Source organism: Ambystoma mexicanum, chromosome 3q (assembly GCF_040938575.1).
Source record: "Ambystoma mexicanum isolate Mex_15411 chromosome 3q, UKY_AmexF1_1, whole genome shotgun sequence".
Taxonomy (NCBI): Eukaryota; Metazoa; Chordata; class Amphibia; order Caudata; family Ambystomatidae; genus Ambystoma; species Ambystoma mexicanum.
In genome coordinates, this window is record NC_090926.1 from 480,052,554 (window position 1) to 480,074,149 (window position 21,596).

The 21,596-nt window shown below is 43.4% G+C and overlaps 1 protein-coding gene across 1 annotated transcript in view; it reads left to right on the forward strand.

The window, feature by feature from the left end:
* The window catches only part of GABRA6 (gamma-aminobutyric acid type A receptor subunit alpha6), a 493,083-nt gene extending 474,850 nt beyond the window's left edge, over positions 1-18,233 (forward strand). The window contains exon 9 of the mRNA XM_069654273.1: positions 16,256-18,233. Coding sequence (XP_069510374.1) covers positions 16,256-16,543 — 288 coding nt within the window. The 3' untranslated portion in view covers positions 16,544-18,233. The remainder of the gene's footprint in view (positions 1-16,255) is intronic.
* Positions 18,234-21,596: the final 3,363 nt, after the last annotated feature.

The following is a 21,596-nucleotide window of genomic DNA, read 5'->3' on the forward strand; positions in this document are numbered from 1 at the left end:
TGCAGTGACGAAGAGTCACATGACTGCCTTTACACTACCGAACAAGAGACAAAAGGTAGAATCGATCTGAAGGATACTCCTTTGAACAGTCCACAAGGGGAGCTTTTTTGCGATGGCTCCTGCTTCAAACTCTCAGATGGTACATGCACAGCTGCTTATGCAATCACTACATTGAGCACGGTCATGGAAACCAAGAGAATCACGCATAACTCTGCGCAGGCCGCAGAGATTATAGCATTGACCCAAGCTTGTGAACTTTTCGAAGGGCTTACAGTAAATATATATACTGACAGTCAGTATGCTTTTGGGGTGGTTCACAACTTCGGTAGACTTTGGTCAGAAAGAGGTTTCTTGACTTCACATGGTACAAAAATTCAACATGACTCCTTGATAGTACGGTTACTCTCAGTGCTTGCACTCCCTACTCAGCTAGCCATCATAAAATGCGCAGTACATCAGAAGATTGTAGACAATGTAGGGAAAGGGAATGCTTTTGCTGACCAGATAGCCAAACAGACTGCCACTGATCTCTCGTCAGAAATGTATACTTCAAGGGAAGCCACAAATGCCTGTACTTTGGATGAGGGTATTGACTCCGTAAGGGATATCCAAGCCGATGCCACATTAGAAGAATCTAAGAAATGGGCTGAGGGCTTGGGGAAACTGGATGATGATGGGTGTTGGGTGGGCAAAGTTAAAGGGAAATGGTTACTGCCTGAATCATATATTATGATGATGGTTGTTATGGCTCATGGTCCCACCCATATATGTGCTCGTAAAATCACTAAAATGTTGCAAAATGTGTGGATAAATGACAAAATCCCTAAAATAGCTGAACGCTTTGTTCAGCGGGCATGATTTGTTTACAGCATAATGTGGGAAAGGGCACATCAACTCCTAGGGGTAGTTTTGGTCCACCTTCTGTCCCCTTCGAGGTTATTCATTTTGATTTTATTGAGATGGAGCGTTGCAACAATTTCAAGTATGTATTAGTCGTCATCTGTGCTTTTAGCAAATGGGTTGAGGCTTTTCCCGTCAAAGATGCCACAGCTACGACCACGGCAAAGACTATGTTAAAGGAATATTTTCCAAGGTTTGGGTTGCCGAGAGTCATCTGGTCAGACAATGGTCCACACTTTATCGCTGCTGTATTTCTGCAACTATGCACGGGATTACTGATCGATAAACGTTCCATTCGGCTAGACACGCTCAGAGTGCTGGACTAGTAGAAAGACACAATGGCATCATCAAGAACAAGCTCGCTAAAATGTGTGCCGGCACCAAGCTAAAATGGCCGGACGCCTTACCGATCATGTTATTATCTATGAGAACAGCCCCTCACACTAAGACTGGGCTCTCTCCCTTTGAGGTGGTTATGGGTAGGCCAGCTAATATTTGGAATGTTCCGAAGTCCCGTCCTTTGCGAGATGTCGAAAATGTACTTCTATCTGACTACTGTGGCCAGTTAACTAAAAACTTGTGTTTGATTTATGACCAGGTGCGAGAGGCTTTACCTGTACGGTACGAGGGCCCCGATCACAGCATACGGCCGGGTGACTGGATGCTCACGAAATCGTTTGAGAGATCTTCTTGCATCGCACCTCGTTGGCGGGGCCCCTTCCAAGTTTTGCTGGTCACACAAACTGCGGTGCGGGTAGAAGGCCGGAAGCATTGGATACACGCGTCACATACCAAGAGGATTCCACACCCAGTGCCACACGATACAGAAGATACAGAACCCCTCACCAATGCTGTAACCAACTATCACAAAGCAGCAACCAGCATCGAGAGTGCATCGGAGACTCTCCCTGGGCCCCTTTCAAGTTTTGCTGGTCACACAAACTGCGGTGCGGGTAGCAGGCCAGAAGCATTGGATACACGCGTCACATACCAAGAGGATTCCACACCCAGTGCCACACGATACAGAATATACAGAACCCCTCACCAATGCTGTAACCAACTATCACGAAGCAGCAACCAGCATCGAGAGTGCATCGGAGACTCTCCCTGAGCCCGTGAGGCCTGGGGAAACAGCCATTTAATCTCCACACTCTCCAACAGTTTTGTTTCCGGAAGTTGCTCCGAATCTTGTTTCTGATCTTGCTTCTGCTCATTTGCCACTTCCAGTGGGAAGTGACGAAACATTGTTCACAGAGCATTCAGTACCAGGGATCACAAGGTACGATCTGCATCCAAGGAAGTAGACTTACTGCACGGTTCGGCTGTGCCATCAAGGAAAATCATCAAAGAGCTTGTCTTTTTGGGCCGATCATTTGTACATAAGGGGATTCTGTTGGTTAGGGTTTGTGGAAGGACTAAGAAAACGCTCAGCCTGGAGGTCACCAGCAAATAACATTGGTGCACTCGTTTGAAGAATACAATGCCTGCAACCGCCCCCGCTCGCACCAACCAGATGAGAGAATGTGTAACCAGCTGCGAAAATGGACAATCTAATGTGTGGGCCCCGAAAACGTATTGCTGTCTTGTGATAATCTTAATTGGTTTTACAATAATCATTGTCTTAGGTTTCTGGTATCTAGAAGAAGTACATCCGTTTGAGAATTTGTTACCTACTGAATATGTACCTACTGTTTCTACTCCTTTCGTGCATCTGCACACTCTATCTCTTAGAGACTCTCAGCACAGACAGAGTTATCACAACAACACACTATTACTCATCATTAATGCTACACATGCCATTTTTAACAAGTCCAACAGTTGGGTCTGTTCACATTTACCGCAATACGGGGCTTAGGGGCTAGGTTGGTATATTCATCCTTTACCTTTGACAACTGCATGTTATGCTTCTCTTAGAGCACTATTCTTTGGCCGATGGAACAATAGCATTTCGGGGAACTTCGATGGGACTAACTTGAACGAGTTTGAAAAACGTGTTCTGACGCCCCTGGGATGCTCGCTCTTTGCAAATAGGAGAAAGCTTAATGTTGCTTCTATTAGGCCTTCTGATAGACTGTCCCGTCCTTTTCAATCTTTGATCTCTTTCAAGATGGTTCCTATAGGCAATAAGGATGCCACGCCTCCGTCCTATACTGTTAATCACAGCCCCAATTCAGTTTCTTTCTGCATACGAAGAAATGGTACTCAGTCAATGGGTGATTTTAAAGGTTGCGCCAACGTTGCGAATTTGACTGGTCGAGGACAGACCTTTGTATGTAGGTGAACCTGTCTACTTTGTTTGCGGTAATGTAGCATTTCCATGGTTGCCCACGGATTGGCGAGAACTTGTTATTTAGGGATTCTGTTACCTGGGGTATTCATAACTAGCTCATTAGCAATTTCAAAGGCTCGTCCACGACGAGACGAGAATGGTGACACTTCAGCACAAGTTCTGGGTAATGTAACTATGTCCTTTGTGCCATTTTGGGGGCAAATAATGAACTCAGAAGATATCAGGAGACTAGCAAGAGTACTGGAGAGGACCATCAACCGGACCACTGACATACTCTATAATATGACTCTAGAAAAGAAAGCAATAGGTTAATAGCACTTCAGAACCGGATGGCATTAGATGTCATCCTGGCTGAACGTGGTGGGGTATTTAAATTAAAAATAATGTAGTTCGGGAGGATATCTCGTGCTCACACCATACACTTGATCTAAGTTTCAACTTATTACAGGTCCAACATCACTATTCATAAAGTCAATCAAAGTCAATCCAAAGGATCCATTTACATAGTGCTTCTCAAAATTGAATGTTTTTAATTCTTCAAGAAAAAAAAAACAGCCGACACGTGTTTCGACCACCCGTCGTTTTCAAGGCTGTACAAAATTATACATTCATTCAGTATATACATTTTCAAAAAAACATACCATATAGTGCCACATGTCAGGTCAGGATGAGGGAAAATTCACGCCATGATCAAGAATTTAAATCGATGTTCAAGGGATAAAACATAAATTTAAAACCACAAATTAGTGTCTCAATCAAAAACTATTTGATCAACAAAAATAGGCAGTTTTTAACTATATTTCACAGTAAGACCCACTTGTATATCCGCTACGAAATTAAACAAAGTCAGCACAAAAACAATTAAACTTCAATATATTAACTTCATGCATGATTAGTTACCTCTAAATAAGAAACTTGAACCCACACACCTTGTGAAACCATTCCAACATGACCAAAATGTGAATTGCCAAAATAAAAGTATGAGTGTGTCTTTATTGTCTTATTAGTGCTTTGTTAAACAATTATACCAGGATTGAAGCTTACCCCATATACAATCCCTATATCTCTTAAATTTGAGATCTCAATGTCAGTTGATCACACTTGATCTTATATTGAAAATTCGGAATTCCAGTCCTATATGGAAAAACCCTTAAAATGATTATATATTTCTTTGTAGAAAGGCTAGTATCCCATAAAGTAGAATCATAAATGATTGGATTTCTCACAAACCTGTACGGATGAGTCTATTGAATCATATATAAGATGAATACTGTAAACTCCCGTAGTCTTATACTTATAAGTTTTAGGCTCCAAAATTCAGAATTCACTTACAAAATAATGGGCTCAACTTAGTACAAATATCTATGAGTCCTCATCTCTATTACTTCATTTACTTGCTCTGTTAGTCACAATAAAGGGGTCCACTCTATGCAAGTATATAGAAAGATTAGCACCTCCCTCAAGCCATTTGATTGCTTTGTCAGTCAAAAAAGAATAAGCTCATTTTAATACTAGTTCCCAAAAATCCTCACCTCCATTAGGCCATTTGTTAACTCTATTAATCAAAATCATTCCATTTCCTCCCAAATTCCAAATGAAGACACAATAAACGAACCCTTTCTCTCTTAACATTGTCATTGATATGTACATACCATTTAATGGGCTCGATCTCAATCATCATTCTTCTAGTTGCTCCAAAGGGGTCCCACGAGTTCTCACCTACTCTTAAGAATGCTAATGCAAGCGAATTTGGGGGCCACATCGCTGTGACGCCATGCGCACACGCACGCAATGACATCATATGCACGTGTTCGCAATGATGTCATGCATACGCCTATGCGATGACGTCACACGCGCATTATGTGTAAACAAATAATAAAGTCCCGAATAATATGAGCTGCATGGTTTGCCGTCTATGACTTGGGTTCTCAAATTGTTATTAGATAACCATTATCTACCTGGATGAGTCTGTGTAATGTTACAATTTGCATGGGCATATTTGCACTTGTTGCAGTTGCCACATTTAAAAAATCCCTTCTTTCCTCTTAACCAAGTCCCTTTAGTGTTATCTTTCTTAACATTCAAAAAGAGGGACTCAGTTGTTGTTTGATAGTATTTGCTCTCGTGAAAGTGAACTTGGTTTCTCGGTCAAAAAAGGTAGCAGACCCTTATCTAGTCTCAAAATGTCCCAATGTTTAGACACCATTCTGTAAAGTAAAGAGGAATCCTGTGAACATTGTCTTATTATGGAAATATGATCCTTTCCTATTTTCTCTTTCGCAAGGTCACATAAAAGTTCTGCTTGACTGCACTCTTTACACTTGTCAGCCGCTTTCTTAATGCATCTCAGATTGTACCCTCTCTTTTTGAATCTATCAATAAGCAGATCTGACTCCTTGAAATAATCCAAATCCAAACTACAGTTTCTCCTGACTCGATAAAATTCCCCAGCTGGGATATTGTCAATGGTAGATCTCTGATGACTGCTTTGTGCATAGAGTACAGAGTTAACCTCTGTTGGCTTACGATATGTTTTGGTTTCAATCTGTCCATTCTTAACAAAAATATGTAAATCTAGAAAATCAATACTCTGTGAATTCGCTGAGCCAGTAAAGCTGATCCCAAATTTGTTATTGTTAGTATGTGACACAAAGTTTCAAATGATGCAAGAGACCCTTTCCATACAAGTAAGACATCATCTATAAATCTTCTCCATGCTATCTGATTTGTTTTAAAGATTTCATGATCATAGATATGTGTTTCTTCATATTGGGCCATAAACAGGTTAGCCAGGTATGGCACAAATTTAGCACCCATGGCTACCCCTTTGGCCTGTGCATAGTATCGTTCATTGAAAATAAATACATTATTATCTAGAGTGAATTTTAGAAAACGCTTGAGCATATGCATGTATTGCATATAAGAAGCAGATGAGTTCCCAAAGATGTAGTTTGTTTGAACTGCTAGACCATGATCTATGCTAGTATAAAGCGCTGAAACATCAAGAGTAGCCAAAAGGTAATCTGATTCCCATTTCAAAGTTTTGAAAAATTGCAAAACATGTACACTGTCTCTAATGTAGGACTTAATTTTAAGAACATGAGGTTTCAACGCTTCATCCAAGTACTGGGACATGCCCTCTGTGACCCACCCTATACCACTCATAATGGGTCTGACTGTTGGTAAAATTTCATAGGTCTTATGTACCTTAGGTAGAAAATATAGGGTGGGCATGGTGGGTTCCGTATTAGTCAAAGAAACCTTTTCATCCTCTGTTAGGAAACTTCTATCATACCATAACTGTATTAGTTCCAAATGTTCAGTTACAATTCTCTTCGTTGGGTTGGATTTCAAAGGGGTGTAACATTGTGGTGTATTTAGATGAGACATAGCCATGGTAATATAATCCTTAGTATTTATCACCACAATGTTACCCCCCTTATCCGCTTCTTTGATAGTTATAAACTTATCATTCATTAAAGCCTCTAAAGCATCCATTTCCTCTTTACTCAAATTTGATCTGTATCTCTTTCTGTTATAGATTCTGCTGTCCATATGCTTGTGTATATCATTTATGATTGCCTTATGGAAGGTTTCAATTACATTATCTGTTCCCAAACAAGGTGTACATTTTGATTTTGGCTTCAATGCTTTTAGATCAAGGTGTCTGGTATTGACACCCAGTGTTTGGCAAATAGATTCAGAATCTACAGTGGTTTCTTCAGCTAAACTGGTCAAAGTAGTAATATTACGAATATCAGAATTTAAGGCGGTCTTAGGCTGAAATATTTGTACCTGGGTTGCGAAAAAAAAATGTAATTTAAATTTTCTTAGAAATTTAAAAATATCTATCTGAAAATTCACAAAATCTGTCCTGACACCTGGTGCAAAAGAGAATCCTTTATTCAGCACAGCATTTTCTGCCTAAGTATGTAAATTAGTGGGGTCCGCTTGCTGCGTCTTCGTGCCAGATTCCTCCCCAACTATCTTCAAGGCAATACAGAATCTGCATGTCCTTAGTTCAGAAGTGCATGTTCCCGAGGGAAACTGGGATCTTAGCGCTTGGTTCTGGGACTTCTTGTGATCTTGGGGATGGAAACTGTTTTCGGTCTTGCTGATTATTTTGGGTATTCTGTTGTTTCTTTGTTGTTGTATACAATGGCCTGCATTACGAGTTTGGAGGTAAGGTAAGGCCCTTACCAGCATGGAGCAAATACTGTGTCTGTGTTGCCACAAGGCCGCCATTAGAGGGCGATTAGGAGTATGCGGGCACAAGCTTTGCGCCATGCCGGTAACAACCTTTCTGCCATGCCGTAAAAGGGCGAAAAATCGGATTTACTGGCATTGCACAAAGCACAGATAACTCCACCGCCATCCAAGCCATCGGCATTAGCGGTGACCACTATTAGTGGTGACCGCAATTAGCGGTCAGCGCTAATAAGCGGAACCGGAAGTAGCGTCATCGCACAGGAAAGGGAAAGACCACGGCGGCCATCTTGAAAAATGCAATCCATTGCCATCCTCTGTAACCAGGAACCATCTCACCACCACACCTCTACCACACCTCGATCACTACCTGCAGCATCTCACAATTCCCAAAGCACTCAAAAAAAGTGCAGAGCGCTTGCACAAGGAGCACTTCTCACCAGAGGAGTTGAATATGCTGGCCGAGACTCTGCAAGAACATGCAGATGTCGTATTCTCCACCAACATGTCTCAACCTGCAGTGCAGCAGAAGAAGGAGATAAGGGCGTAGGTGGCGCAGAAAGTGAGTGCCGTGGCACCACCCCCCGCACTCCTAAAGATGTCCGGAAGCACTGGGACGACCTGCGCTTATGCGTGTGGAACATCCTCTCCGCCAACCGCAAGCAGGGGATGGCAACAGGTGGAGGTGCGGGCCACCCCATTAACATGCAACCCTGGAAGGAGATCTGCACAAGCACCATTGGGATGGAGGCTATTGAGGGAGTGGGGGACAAGGAGCGAGGAGCCCTGTCATTGGCTGATGCAGGTAGGTGTCCCAAATGAAACACTGCAAAGACCAACACGATGATGTCCCCCTGAACTGCAATGATGGAAAGCAGGGTCCACCAGACACATATTTGCAAGACTGCCTACGGGCAGTGCACAGCACCATCTTGTCCACATGCATGATGCACCGCATATATGTCTCATCCCAGACGCATCCCCGCATCACCCACCCAAAAGCCAAGCAACCCGTATGTCACTACCCCAATGCCAATCAACTACCATTCCATATCAATGCAGCTACCCCAATACATGCCTGATGCATGTAGACCCATCACTAATCCTCTCCCTCTCTTGGTCCCCCACAGGCACGCCATCAGACAGCGATGACCAGGACCCCAGGGAGGATGCTGCAACACCACACAAGAAGGCCAGGGGCATGGAGGGAGAAAGGAGCCCCTCTACATCAAGGGGAAGATGGCAACGTGGACTACCGCGGAAGGGCAAGACAACCCGAGAACCCACAGCACCAATGTGCACTACAGCCCCCTCCACAGCACCCACACCGGCCACCAACACACAGGCGCCAGTGGCTGAAGGCACTGTATTGGCTGCCAGCAGTACTGTGGGGGAGACAGCTGCCACAGCAGCCATGTCCGATGACGAGACAGATGTTCTGCCACATGGCACAACCACCGCTACAGGCCCCCACGCATTCACCACACCTCTCCCCATCCAGCATACACAACACCAACAGCCATGAGCTGTCTCCTGGGGAGTCATGGCCCGGTACTTTCAGCCCCACGCCAACCGTGCATGAGGAACCAACCATGTCGGTAGCACCTCACACATCCACCAGTGTCCTGAACAGCCAAGAGGAGATCAGGGCAGTCCAGAAGCGGCAGGAGGAGTTGACAGGGCTGTTGACACAGCACATCACGGAATGTGGCTGGGCAAGGGATGAGATAAGGGAATGTGCTTCATCCCTCAAATCTGCAATTGAGACCTCCTCAAAAGACATATGCAGTGAATTGGCAGCAGTGCGGCAGGTCCTCTCTCAAATGGTGGCAGCAATGCAGGCCAAGCGTCCGGCACAGGTGCCAGAACAACCTGGGACATCCTCCAATGCCAGCTCCACTAAGTCCAGCCCCCTGCGTACGTCTGGGCGGAACCTGCGCAGGTCGGACAGGGGTCCACCTACTGCCGGAAGAGGATAAGGGCTGTAGGTTCAGCCAGGCATTCTGGTCTCATGTGGACTTATGGTGCATGCCAGTGCACACCATGTGTGGGGAAGTTGAGGGGGGAGGTGGAGGAGGGAGAGGGTGTGTGGGGAAGTTGTGGGGGGAGACAGAGGGGGAAGAAGGTGTGTGGGGAAGTTTTGGGGGGAGGGGGAGGAGGAGTGGGTGTGTGGGGTGGAGGGCTTGTGCACTTGATTTGTTACATATTCTGAATACACCTGTTGTGAAATCTGAAATCACATGTGCAGACATTGCTTATTGGGTACGTGTGCTTTATTGGTGAACAGTCTACAGTGTCCATGTCCCTGACACACCCAGTGCCCTGAGTTCCACCTCCATGTCACACTCCCCATCCATGTGTGCTAGAAACATTGGTCAACCAGAGTCTGAAGCATGGCACGTCCCTCCTGTGCATCGCTGCCTCCCTGAAGTGCAGCCCCATCTCCACCCTCCTCATCCTCATCGTCAGGTGGTTGCAGTTCAGCGTCAGGGGGCAGAGGCACATTCCGTCTGATGCACATATTGTGTAGCATGACACATGCCATGACGATCTTGCCCACCTTCTCATGGCCATACAGGAGTGCCCCACCAGACCTGCTGAGGCAGCGAAACCCTGCCTTTAAGAGGCCAAATGTCTGCTCAATCACCACACGGGTACCTCCTGTATGCACACAATTGTAGTCCTCCTCATGCCTGTTCTGCGGGTTACGGTCTGGGGTAAGGAGCCACCTCTTCAAGGGATAGCCTGCATCACCCGCATGTGGGCAACAATGATTATGTGTAGGTCCTCACATCATATGGGACCTGTATCAATGACACCATTGCATGCATTCATTTCCTGTTTGCACCAACAGATCCATGCATGAATAGAGACACATGATTTGACTGCTATGTGTGTATTCTTCTTATAGACAGGTGTGCGTTTCATCGTCTAGTGGGCGCGGGGGGCCAAATCCTTGTGAGTGCTCATGCACTGTGGTAGTCCACACTGGTTGTTCCCATGATCTGGGTGATGTGCAGTGATTTGTATGCTTCCATCCTGTCAACGTTGATGGCAGCATCATGATGATCTCACTATGCACGACAAATGGTGACATGCTGTTTTGGTGGACCTCTGTGTTGTTGTAGGGGTGTGTTCATGTATTCTGCCCTCATGTGGCTCCTATGTACACAGTTATGGAGACCTGTCTTTTTTGATGATGGTATTTGGTGCTGTGCATTGGCCATCCTAATTGCTTGTCGCTGCATTGTGCTGTGGGGGCTACGGTCTGATTATGTGCAGTGTACATGTTGATGTCTATGTAATGGTTGTTGCACTGCATCATTTTCGTGGTAGGGCAGTTTCAGGTGTCGGGTCAAGTCTGGCCTGCTTTGGGTATGAGCATGGTACATCCTCTCAGATACTCTCAGCCAGGTGAAGCATGCATCTCCACCCCCCATCTCAGCCAGTTGAAGTATGCATCTCTCCCCCCATCTCAGCCAGGTGATGTATGCATATCCCCCCCATCTCAGCCAGGTGAAGTATGCATCTCTCCCCCCCATCTCAGCCACGTGAAGTATGCATCTCTCCCCCCCATCTCAGCCAGGTGAAGTATGCATCTCTCCCCCCCCCCATCTCAGCCAGGTGACATATGCATCTCTCCCCCCATCTCAGCCAGGTGATGTATGCATCTCTCCCCCCCATCTCAGCCAGGTGAAGTATGCATTTCTCCCCCCAATCACCTACCCACATCGCATTACCATGAGCCTGACATGCAACTCACCCAGTAGCCAGGTTCTCTGCCCTGCATGTCACTCCATGTAGCGTGGTATCGTGGAGTTCCGCAAGACCATTGAATCATGTGTTGATCCAGGAAATCAGGGACAACAATGTGTGATGATCTTGTTTGAGTCACATACCATTTGCACGTTGATGGTGTGGTATAACTTACGGTTGCGGTACACTACCTCCATGACATGTGGGACCACCAATTCAACATGGGTGCAGTCGATGGCGCCAATGCAGCCAGGGATGCTGACCAGTGAATGGAAACCAACTTTGGTTTTGGAGATCTCCTGGGCTGTCCGTGGTAGGAAAATGTGGTTGCCTGTGTGCTTCTTGAGGGCATCGAGCACTTGGTTCAGCGTTCGTGAGAATAATGGCTGTGATGTGCCATGCATGTGCCCCACTGTGTGCTGGTAGGTGCCTGTGGCCAGGAAGTGGAGCACAGACACTACCTTCAGTAGAGGTGGGATGGCGGTGCGTATTTCAATCAGGCTGACAATGTCGTCATGTATCATGTCCACAATGGTGGTGATGGTGTCCCGGTCCAGACGGTACAGGGTGTGGATCTGCTCAGGGGTTAGGTTGAATGGACTTGCTCGGATGCGAGGGATTGGGGGATGCCTGCGTGGTACCACTGGCTGCACTGGTGGGGCATGCTGGGCCTGCCTCACCTTCCTTCTCCTCCTGCGTCTCCTCTGTGCTGCCTGTTGTTGTTGTTGTTGCTGTTGTTGTTGTTGCAGTAGTTCCACTGCAATCATGTCCTCCAGTCACAGAATTGCTAGTAGTTTTGGTGTGTGACTGGGTGTGGGAAGGGGTGGGGTGTGCTCCTTTTGTGCTGGCCCAGTCTATATTGCCTCCACCTGTGCTGATTGTGTGCACCTGTGGCAGTTGGGAACACTGCACTTGGCTGTTTACGGGCGGTCCACGATGCCGGTATTTACTCCATGCCGGTAAGGTACTTTTCAGGCTTCAGTAGGCCGTTATTTGCATGTCCGCCTGACTTGTGATGGCCTCCTGTTTACGCCATGCCGGTATTTCTGGCATGAAAGGTCATGTGCCCGCGCCCATGCCGCTATTTGAGGCACCGTTAGTTACGGTGCCGCTAATAGCGGGTTGGTGGGTGGTAATGGCCCGGAGCGATAAACGATGCTGGTAATCCTTTACTGGCATCATTTATCCCTTACCTCCAACCTCGTAATGACCCCCAATGTCTCCTGGTATGTGTTCGATGCTAGGGGGATGTTGCGCACAAGCGATGGGTACATTGGGACACAAAGTATACGCCCCAGAGAAGATCTCCAACGAATATGTGCTGAAAGAAATCTTAGTATCCGATCTTATGGAAATTAATTTCTCTGATAGTGATTCAGGATGTATGGACATTGAGACGTGGAGTTACTTGTAAAGTGACTAGTAGTAGTTTAGCGCTTGGCTTAGGCCAAAAGGAGGGTTTGTGAAGCGGGATATCATATTGTGCCTCCTTTATTGTATAAATTGGCCTAAACCCTGTCACTCTGCGAAGAAATCCGCGTTGCAAAGTTCCGATCTTAAATCGACTTAGACACCATTTTAGGTTCATCCGCCATTTTGATTCTCACTCCAAACTCACCTTGTGTTCTAAAATGGTGGACAGTGTACTTCTGTTTGTAACTTGGCCGTCTTGACCTCTACATCCAAGTTAATGTCTAAACTGCCCATAGGCCAAATGTTAGGGTCATGTAATGAAACCTTGTCCTTCGTTGACCTGTAGATCAAGGTTTACCTGTGCCAACGAAACTGATCCACGAGCATTTATAAAGCACAATGTTGTTTAAATACTGAATGTGAACACTTGTTGAACTACATTGTATAAAACATGTACTAAGGCTTAATGTTGAATCCAAAGATACACTGTTGCCATTGTAACCTTATTGGAGTATGTACTAGGAATAATCCATATGCATATAGATGAATAAATTAGAAGTGAACTCGGCACGAACCCCTAGCCCGAGGAATAATCATCCTGTAGATGGGCAGGACATCATGTTACAAAATTGTATAAGAGTGAATGTTCTGATGTACAGCCCCACTCACTTCTCACACCGAAAGGGCTGGTATTCGCTGTGATGTACTGAGGGCCAGATAGCTATCTGATACTTTGTTCCTTTGAAAACTGTTCAGTTATAGAATAAAGATCTGTGAATCTTTGTAAGCCCACATTTGGTGTATTTCCTTTTGGGGTACTACGCCTCGATCTTTCCATTTGCTTTTACAGGATCATCCAGAGAAATATAGCAGTTCAAATTTAAACCCAAATAGTGCTATTCTCATCGGAAATTATTACTTGAGAGTCATAATGTACATACAACCCGTGTCCTCAAAACAATGCTTGTGCAGGTATTACTCCCATCAGCATTGATGGAATTACAGTCCCCAAAAGAATCTCTGAAATTGTAAAAATCAGAATACCTGTAATTCGGAATAACATGCACTTTTGCAAATGCCTGGATTCACCAGTTGAAGTTGTAGAGGAGCAGGTAGATTCTTTCTCACTAGTTGACCCCCCTCACCGCTGTCATACTGGAATAGTCATTGCAGAGCAGTAAATGGGACCCCTTGTGCTGCTTCCTTACTGCATCAAGAGTCTGAGATGCTATGCACTCAAACAGCCATACAGAATGTACCCTCATGTTGAGCCAGTGGAAGGATGCCGCATGGAAGGACGTCAGCACCCACCTATGTATATCATGAAACGTTAAGTGAAATGTGACGAGGTCAGAGTGATGTCATGAAGAAGATATATGTATCTATGCTGAAACAATGTGAAAATACTTAAGAGTAATAATGTAACTGAAGCACTAAGAGAAACATGTACCTAAAAGTTAAAGTAATGATGATTACAAAGAACGTGAAGTAACTTACTGATCGTTAACTGTAAATACGCAATAACGCAAGATAGAAGAGGCATACTGAAGCTTGCTACAAAGGTATATATAACGTGGCTAGGATGACCATGATAGGAACATGGGTGCTGGCTCGTCTCCGATTTAACCAAGCTACCTCAGAGACAGACAAAGGCTGTAGGATCAGGAGACGCGGAAGGATATTTCAGTGTGCAGAACCGATGATGATTTAAGGTTGGCCCAGAATTAAGGATGATATTTTAAGGAATAAGCACAGGGCACAAATGGAGTAACATGGATAATCTCTGGATACGGGACATTCCTCATAGATTGAAGAAGAAGAAGAAGAAGAAGAAGAAAACATCTGCAAGAGCCAACTGTTGGTCAATATAAAATGTACAAAGTTCATATGAGATAGAGTGAGCAAGTCTCGAGAGGCCATGAGGAGCAAGTTCACCCTGCATAATTAAATCAAATAGCAGAAAATAGAAGGTCAAAATGGACAGATTTGTGTTCTGCTAACACATGATTTTGAAGAAGAGAACACGGGCGATTCATAAAGCCTCGGATTAAGATAGTCATGTGCATGCACTCCCTTGAATGTTCCAGGCCAGTGTGCAGCCAGCAAGGTCTACTACAAAAGGTTTACTTTCGCTTCTGGCCTACCGATGAGCGGTGATCGACCAATTGGGAAAACGGTGAGTAGTCTGACAGGAATCAAACAGATACATTTTGTTTCACTGACGTGATGCTAAAGAGTCGAACATCCAAGGTTGGGTGGGACTGCCAACCAATCAGTGGGTTTGATGGACAACCGAACATTCAATGTTGCATAGACCAATCCACTGATAGTTTGTCCGTTATAAGCAGTTCTGTATGTATTTAGAGGTAGTTCAACGCATGCCCTACAGATAAGGTGTAGCCAATTATGCACTAATCATTATATGTCCTATAAGTAGATATGTTCCCTTAACTAATCCCTCCCCATGATAGGTTTTGTATTTTGGCACGTAGCATGACATCATAGATGACGCACATTGGGGTATACAACCTTTGCATAATTAAGGTTAGTTGTGAGTGTGCATGAATCAGTCTGATGCCTGTCAGTTCTTGCTGCTTTTTTTAAATGAGAATAAGGCCATATTGTTTGAGTCTGTCCAGTTATTTGATCTGAGAACTTTATTTGTAATTCCATCTAGCACAAAAGAAGCTTCAAGGTGCTAGAGCACAAACTGCATCCACTGTTGTGATATTAACAATTTTGAAATTCTTCATTTCTAAGATGTCAACCTGGACAGTGTTTCTCTCAGTGTATCCTGCCACAAGGTTTGATTTACAGTGACAATCTGGTGTGTTTCTGCAAGGTGTTCTGAGTTTTTACTTATTGTGAAGTCGAGTGTGTTTTGACATTGGGTAAGTGATGTAATTACAAAGGTTAGCTAATATTGGTTCTTCTTAGGGTGATGACAAATATGGCTTTTGTGTGTTTTTATTTTGAATTGTGGGTGTTTGTAGCCTTTATGTTATTGAAAGGTGGATGAGCTCTTGTTTTTTGTTGCTATTGTGGCTCTGTTATAATCATTGGCAGGTTGTCATAAATGGTGTACGCTCGAAAGTGATGATGTGTGCATCAGATTTACCAATTTGGGAGGCTTTGGGATTTTGAATACTATGACAGTGCTCAGTTTTTTTTTCTCAGTAGGAGTACAACTCGCTAAAAGCCCATAATCAGCCAGATGGTTTGTGGCTCAGGTTGTGGAACGTATAATGGTGGAATATTATTGTTATGTGTTCTGCCACTTTCTGGCATCAGAAACTGTTTGCAGACTGCAGGAGTTACAAAACACTCCTATCTGTTTTGTGTTATTTTAGGGGCCCAGAAATGTCTAGAACTGTTTGTCGGTGGAGTTTGCTGTTTACTGCTGGGTCACCTTGCGGGTTACTGAGAGTTACTAAAGGTTGTGCTCTATACATTTCACATTTGATGAAACAACTTGTGCATGATGCTGTGTAGGGTCAATGGAATGTTTGATAATGTTAATTTTCATATTTGTGTTTTATTTGTTACATGTTTTAATTTGATACATTTTGACTCTGATTGGATAATTTATATGATGAAACTTTTCCATGAGACTAATGCCCTGTCCATCAAAGACCAGCAATTGAGGAACAATTACAACACCCTAATGTTGATATCTGTTCTTCCTCGTAGCAATCTGACTCCAGCATCAATTTGAAGAGAAGAAGACAACTGGAGCTTCCTCTGGGACAAATGCCACCTGAAAGGAAGAGACCCTACTACGATTCACAATACTGCGAAAAGATGTGCCTTCATCACACAGACCCGGCATTCGGACATTATCCAAGCAATCATGGTAGCACCAGCAAAATAGATCAGTATTCCCGTATCCTCTTTCCCATGACCTTTGCGGGATTCAATTTGCTGTACTGGGTTGTTTATCTTTCAAAGGACAATATGGAAATACGACATGATATATAACAATCTCAGAAAATGAAGGTACTTTTTATGTTCACTTAGTTAACGCGTTCATTGTTGTAAGCCTGTATATCTTACTGCTTTGTGAATTCCTTAATTCCCCATTGTACATTAATGATGTGATGAGGTTTCTAAACTGTGTTGGGAGATCATGTTTGTGCAACTTAACATGGGCTTAGTGATTGGAGCCGACATATTGTCTCACAAAATTTACAGTTTGACTAGGATAACCACCTCAAAATGTTTATTTTGTGGTATAAAAATTTGAAACTCGTTTAACAGTTGAATATGTTGTAAACAAATGGGAAAACATCAGAGAACTTCAGAGAAAATAAACAGTGTAATTTTGAAGTCATTTTGAAGTCCAGATACAAGCAGGAGCTCAAGTTTAGAATGGTCTAAGCAAGGGCAAGCATACACTATTCCTGTACAGTTTTTAAAAACCTGAATACAAGGTTTTCATGGAATCAGTAAACAAAGAAAAAGAGTCCTGTTTAGTGAATCACTTTCTTCAATTGCATTTCAGATACAAATCAAAGGTGTATTTTAGTAAGAAGAAAAGATTCCCCACAATAGAACTACCATACCTGCATTCATTAATGAGAAATGCTGAGTCCAGAATCAAATCACAGACAGACGATTTGGTTGTACTCATTTTGAAGCAAAGGGTTAAATCAAAAGTTTAGTTTTCGCATATTCTAAAGCATCTTTGAGCAACTTTTAATGGGCCATTAAGAGTGACATTATTCTGAGCACTTACCTGAGGGAGTCCTTCATATAAAATCCCCAACATGTGGACCCAAGTTATTTTGTTATTTTGTAGACAGTTTAGTACGTATTTCTTTTCAACTTCAATTGTTTACACATAGTATTGTCTTTGTAATAATAGAAGCACAAAGTAAACAATGAAAAGCACACGATAATGGTGATTTATGATGACAAATGCTCAATGAGATCCCGAGCAATGACGCCATTGAATATGCTTATTAAATCACTATTAAGAAAACGCATGCTTGAAATCCAGAATAGCTAGCGCCTTAGATCGTAACTCCACCCAAACACTGACCTCCCATATCACTATGCTTACTCTCTACTCTACACCAACACACAATTAGAGTGCAGCTACACCCCTCGATCAATTTAGTTTAGCTGCTCACATACGAACATAAAAAAACGGCCTAGCTGCACACATTAGCGTCCTACACAGGCCTAGCGCAGCCAGAACCCTGTCTTGGTGACCATCCTCCAGACTGCACACATTCAACTGACATGAATACCACCACACCTAATGCTAGACTGCAGCTACCATCCGGCAATTTGCACCGGCTGTGAACGTAATTGGGCCACCCAGGCACCCTATGACACCTTACTCTCTCAACTGATCTGGACTACGGTCCCTGAGGGCGTTCAACCTACCAGCACTTTGAGGTCATACCAATGTTACATAGAGCCAGAAACAGTCATAAATAAGCACCCCAGTTTGTTTTTGCCAACACAAATAGTAGCAAAAAGATTACGAAGTTAACATTTGCTTTGTATGATTATATTTCTCAATAACTGACTCAAATCTCTTTTCTACAAACATCTCTAGTGTCTAATTACAATGCGTTGTTTCACCTTCCTGCTTTGCGCATTGTATTTTTGCATGGTACACGCTAACCTGCTAAATAAACATTCAAGAAATTTGACTTTACATTTGCTATTTGATTTTAGAAAAAAATGGCACACTCATTGACAAGCAAGATGACCTTTTCAGACCAATTGAACATTTACAGTAGCCTGCAAGCTTGCAGCATTTCAATAGGCCCTTATTTGAGCATTTGCCTCATCTTTGTTCCTCTGCTCTCTCTGTAGCCTCGTTTGTACATATTAAGCTTACAAGTGGAATAGTATGTATGCATGTGTTAATGTGGTGATAGGTGGAACCCACAATTAAACAGTATTTCTATCAGCCAATCATTTAAATGACAACTGAGATCAAAAATCGAACTATGTGAGAAACCATTCTTCCATGGACATAAAGCACAACGAAACGTGCAGCATTAAAATCACACACAATTCAGCGATTGACACAATGCGTTGGATCAACTAAAAATGCATGAACTAAAAATACTAGGCAGAGATGGCAGCATTCATCCATTCTCCCCACCGACTTCTTGACCAGATGGTGTGGAGTGAAATGACTGGCAAAGAAAAACACACTGGATAGTGCATTCTCAAAGTGAAAGAAGAAAAAAAAGAGGTTTTTAAACTTCATTGGTTGAAGGAATAGCATAGCTGGCACATATTTCTGGAATTGATGTCGTATCTTAACCACCATATAATCTCCTGGAAGCAGGTAACACATCACATTTTGAAAACAGTTCACATTTCTAGCTGAGAGATTCACATTATTATTAAAAAACAGCACAGCCAGATTGTCATTTAACAGATGAACTCAAACATGTTACTTGAAATCATTTCAGACAAGCTTAAAAGCGTTAGTGAAATTGGGCTGTTGCACTAACGTGACTGCAAGACAGTATTCAGTTTACCATCCCCTGTGATAGTGGCAGAGCTCATCAGTGGTTGTATAGCAGCAGGTACTGAAAAACAGAACATATGGGCTGCTCGTTGCTGGAAATATGACTGGTTGGTGACATATACAGATCACATACACTCACACACACACACAACAAATACAACCATGTTCTTGCCAAACTGTTTATAAATACGTTTTGAAAAAAAAACGTCCTTGCCCTGCATTCGATGCAAGTTATTATTGCTTCATCAACCATATGTATGTTTATGTTTTTATTTACAGGCAATGAAAATAGCTTTTTCAAGAAACAATCTGTTGTTTGAACAGTCCCACTGCTGGGTGCTGTACACTAGTTTTTTGTTTTTAAAGTCAAGATGCCAAGATACAGAATGTAATAGAGTTGGGAGTGGAAGTACGAGCTGGAAACAGTATTTGGTGAAATCACACAACAGACTTAAATAACACTTCAGTAATGTCAATGTTTACAGATATATTCAGATATGCAAACCAGTGGCTACTGCGATCAGATGTCATTAGGATGAGGGGAGGCAAGGCACTCTGAGGCTATGCAACCCCTCCTCCCCATCCTCCCCAGCCCCCACACTCCCTTGTCTGTAATCTTACAAGAGAATGTCAGTCGCTCCTGCAATGCCAAGGAGTAGGAAGTGCCAGCGATGGGCACCCAGCGAGATGAAGAAAATAAAGTGGGTGGCAGATGAGGGTGGTCAGGGGTGGACAGGTTGAGAAAAGCATGGGCTATAGTATAAATGGATAATAGTATGCATGAGTATGAATTGTCACATAGATTTATCGAGGTAAAGGGTTGGACCATGAATGGGTTTAAACACAAGACTTTTGAACAGAGAGGGATATTGCAAATCTAGCCTCCCCACCTGAATGGTGCCTGGAATATGCATGGAACATGGAGGATTGTGGGTTGTAGTAGAGGGCGTGGATAGCAAGGTGCAGTACTTTGTTGCGAGGCAAACAGAACAGAAAATAATTCCATGAGGCGTCAGGAGCAGTAATCTAACTGGTGAGGACCAGGGCCGTGGTAGTGAATGGTCAGATGAGGATACATGATATGAATGATCAGGAGGGTAAGTAAACCTGTCAGCAATACACTGGAGATGATGAAGTGCAGACAATTAGGTCACTTGCAAAAAGAGAACCGCCATTTTAGGAGTACTAGGGATGAGTAAGCAGGTCAGGATAAAATGTAAAGGAGAGGGAATAAGGGGCTTTTAAGGAAAGGATGAGGACAGGACGCAGGCTAACCGATAAAATTCACAAATGCAAAATACATTTTACAAACATCCTTCTAGCCTTTCTTTCACAAGGAAGCCCTGTAAAGGAGCAATTGTGTAACAATCTGAGATTGGTGCCCCAGAACCTTAATTGGCCCCATCAGACCAAGGGACATTCTGGAGCCTGGTGATTGTGAATGATGCAAGAATTTTGAAAGATAATTGCATCTTTTCTCTTTTCACTAGACGACTCCTTTAAACAAGATGACTATTATTTATGCTTTATTATTTTAAAGTCATTTTATTTCACTTGTAGCGATGACAATAGATGTTATTTGTGGTACTGCTCAGTGATGTATGTGTCATGCCGGTAATCTGCATTGCAAAGATGAAAGGCTTGCACAAAAGAGAGAGGAATGACTGGCAGCAATACATTACAAACCACTGTCAGGAGACTTCTGCAGGCTCTCCATAATGAGGCGCTTATGTCGAACATTTCATTTCCCATTTAGATGCTCATGTCTGTGCTGCAGGAACAAATAACAACTCCACAATCATGTCGTCCATCTCTGCAGAAGTGCTGCCTGCTCAAAGGAACAGTTCCTTAACCAACACAGAGGGGAAAATGAAAGAATGTCTCTGACTCTGGCCTCGAGATAAAGCTGCTGTGGTCATCACAGAGGGTTTTGCGTTCCAAAGACAATACGTAACGGCCATCTTGCGGATGTTCTGGCTCCTAACGGCCATTGCTCTGTTCTGACATGATGCCATTGCCCAAAGAAAAATGATCTTCTCTTAATGGCATTTTGGCGTTTGCACATAACTTCCACATCCTCGATCAGTTGCGCTCATGTAACACTTGGTGGAGGAGGAGAGTGGGATTCCAGCATGTGAAAATGTTGAGATTCGATTATTGTCTTCAATATACTCATCCACTGCATTAAAGCACTTGCCCTTCAACCCCAGTGTAGGGCATGGTGGCCCTTCCCCCTTTGGCAGAGAGTGTTGCACATTTTTTAACTCTGTATTAAAAGTAATGTTGTTAATCCTAATTCCACCACAGTAATTCTGCCTAAATTGGGAAGAAAGTTTGCGGATTTACCTCCAGCTCATAGCTGGAGGTGAATCCTTCAAGTTTCTGCCCAATTTATATTTGGGTGGTGCAGTAATACAGTGGTATACGGTAATACTGCCGCATTTAATCGACACTACCCAGCTAAAAAGGTGGATGTCAAAATACCTGGAAACATTGAAATGAATGGAAGTCATTGGGCCTCATAACAAGTTT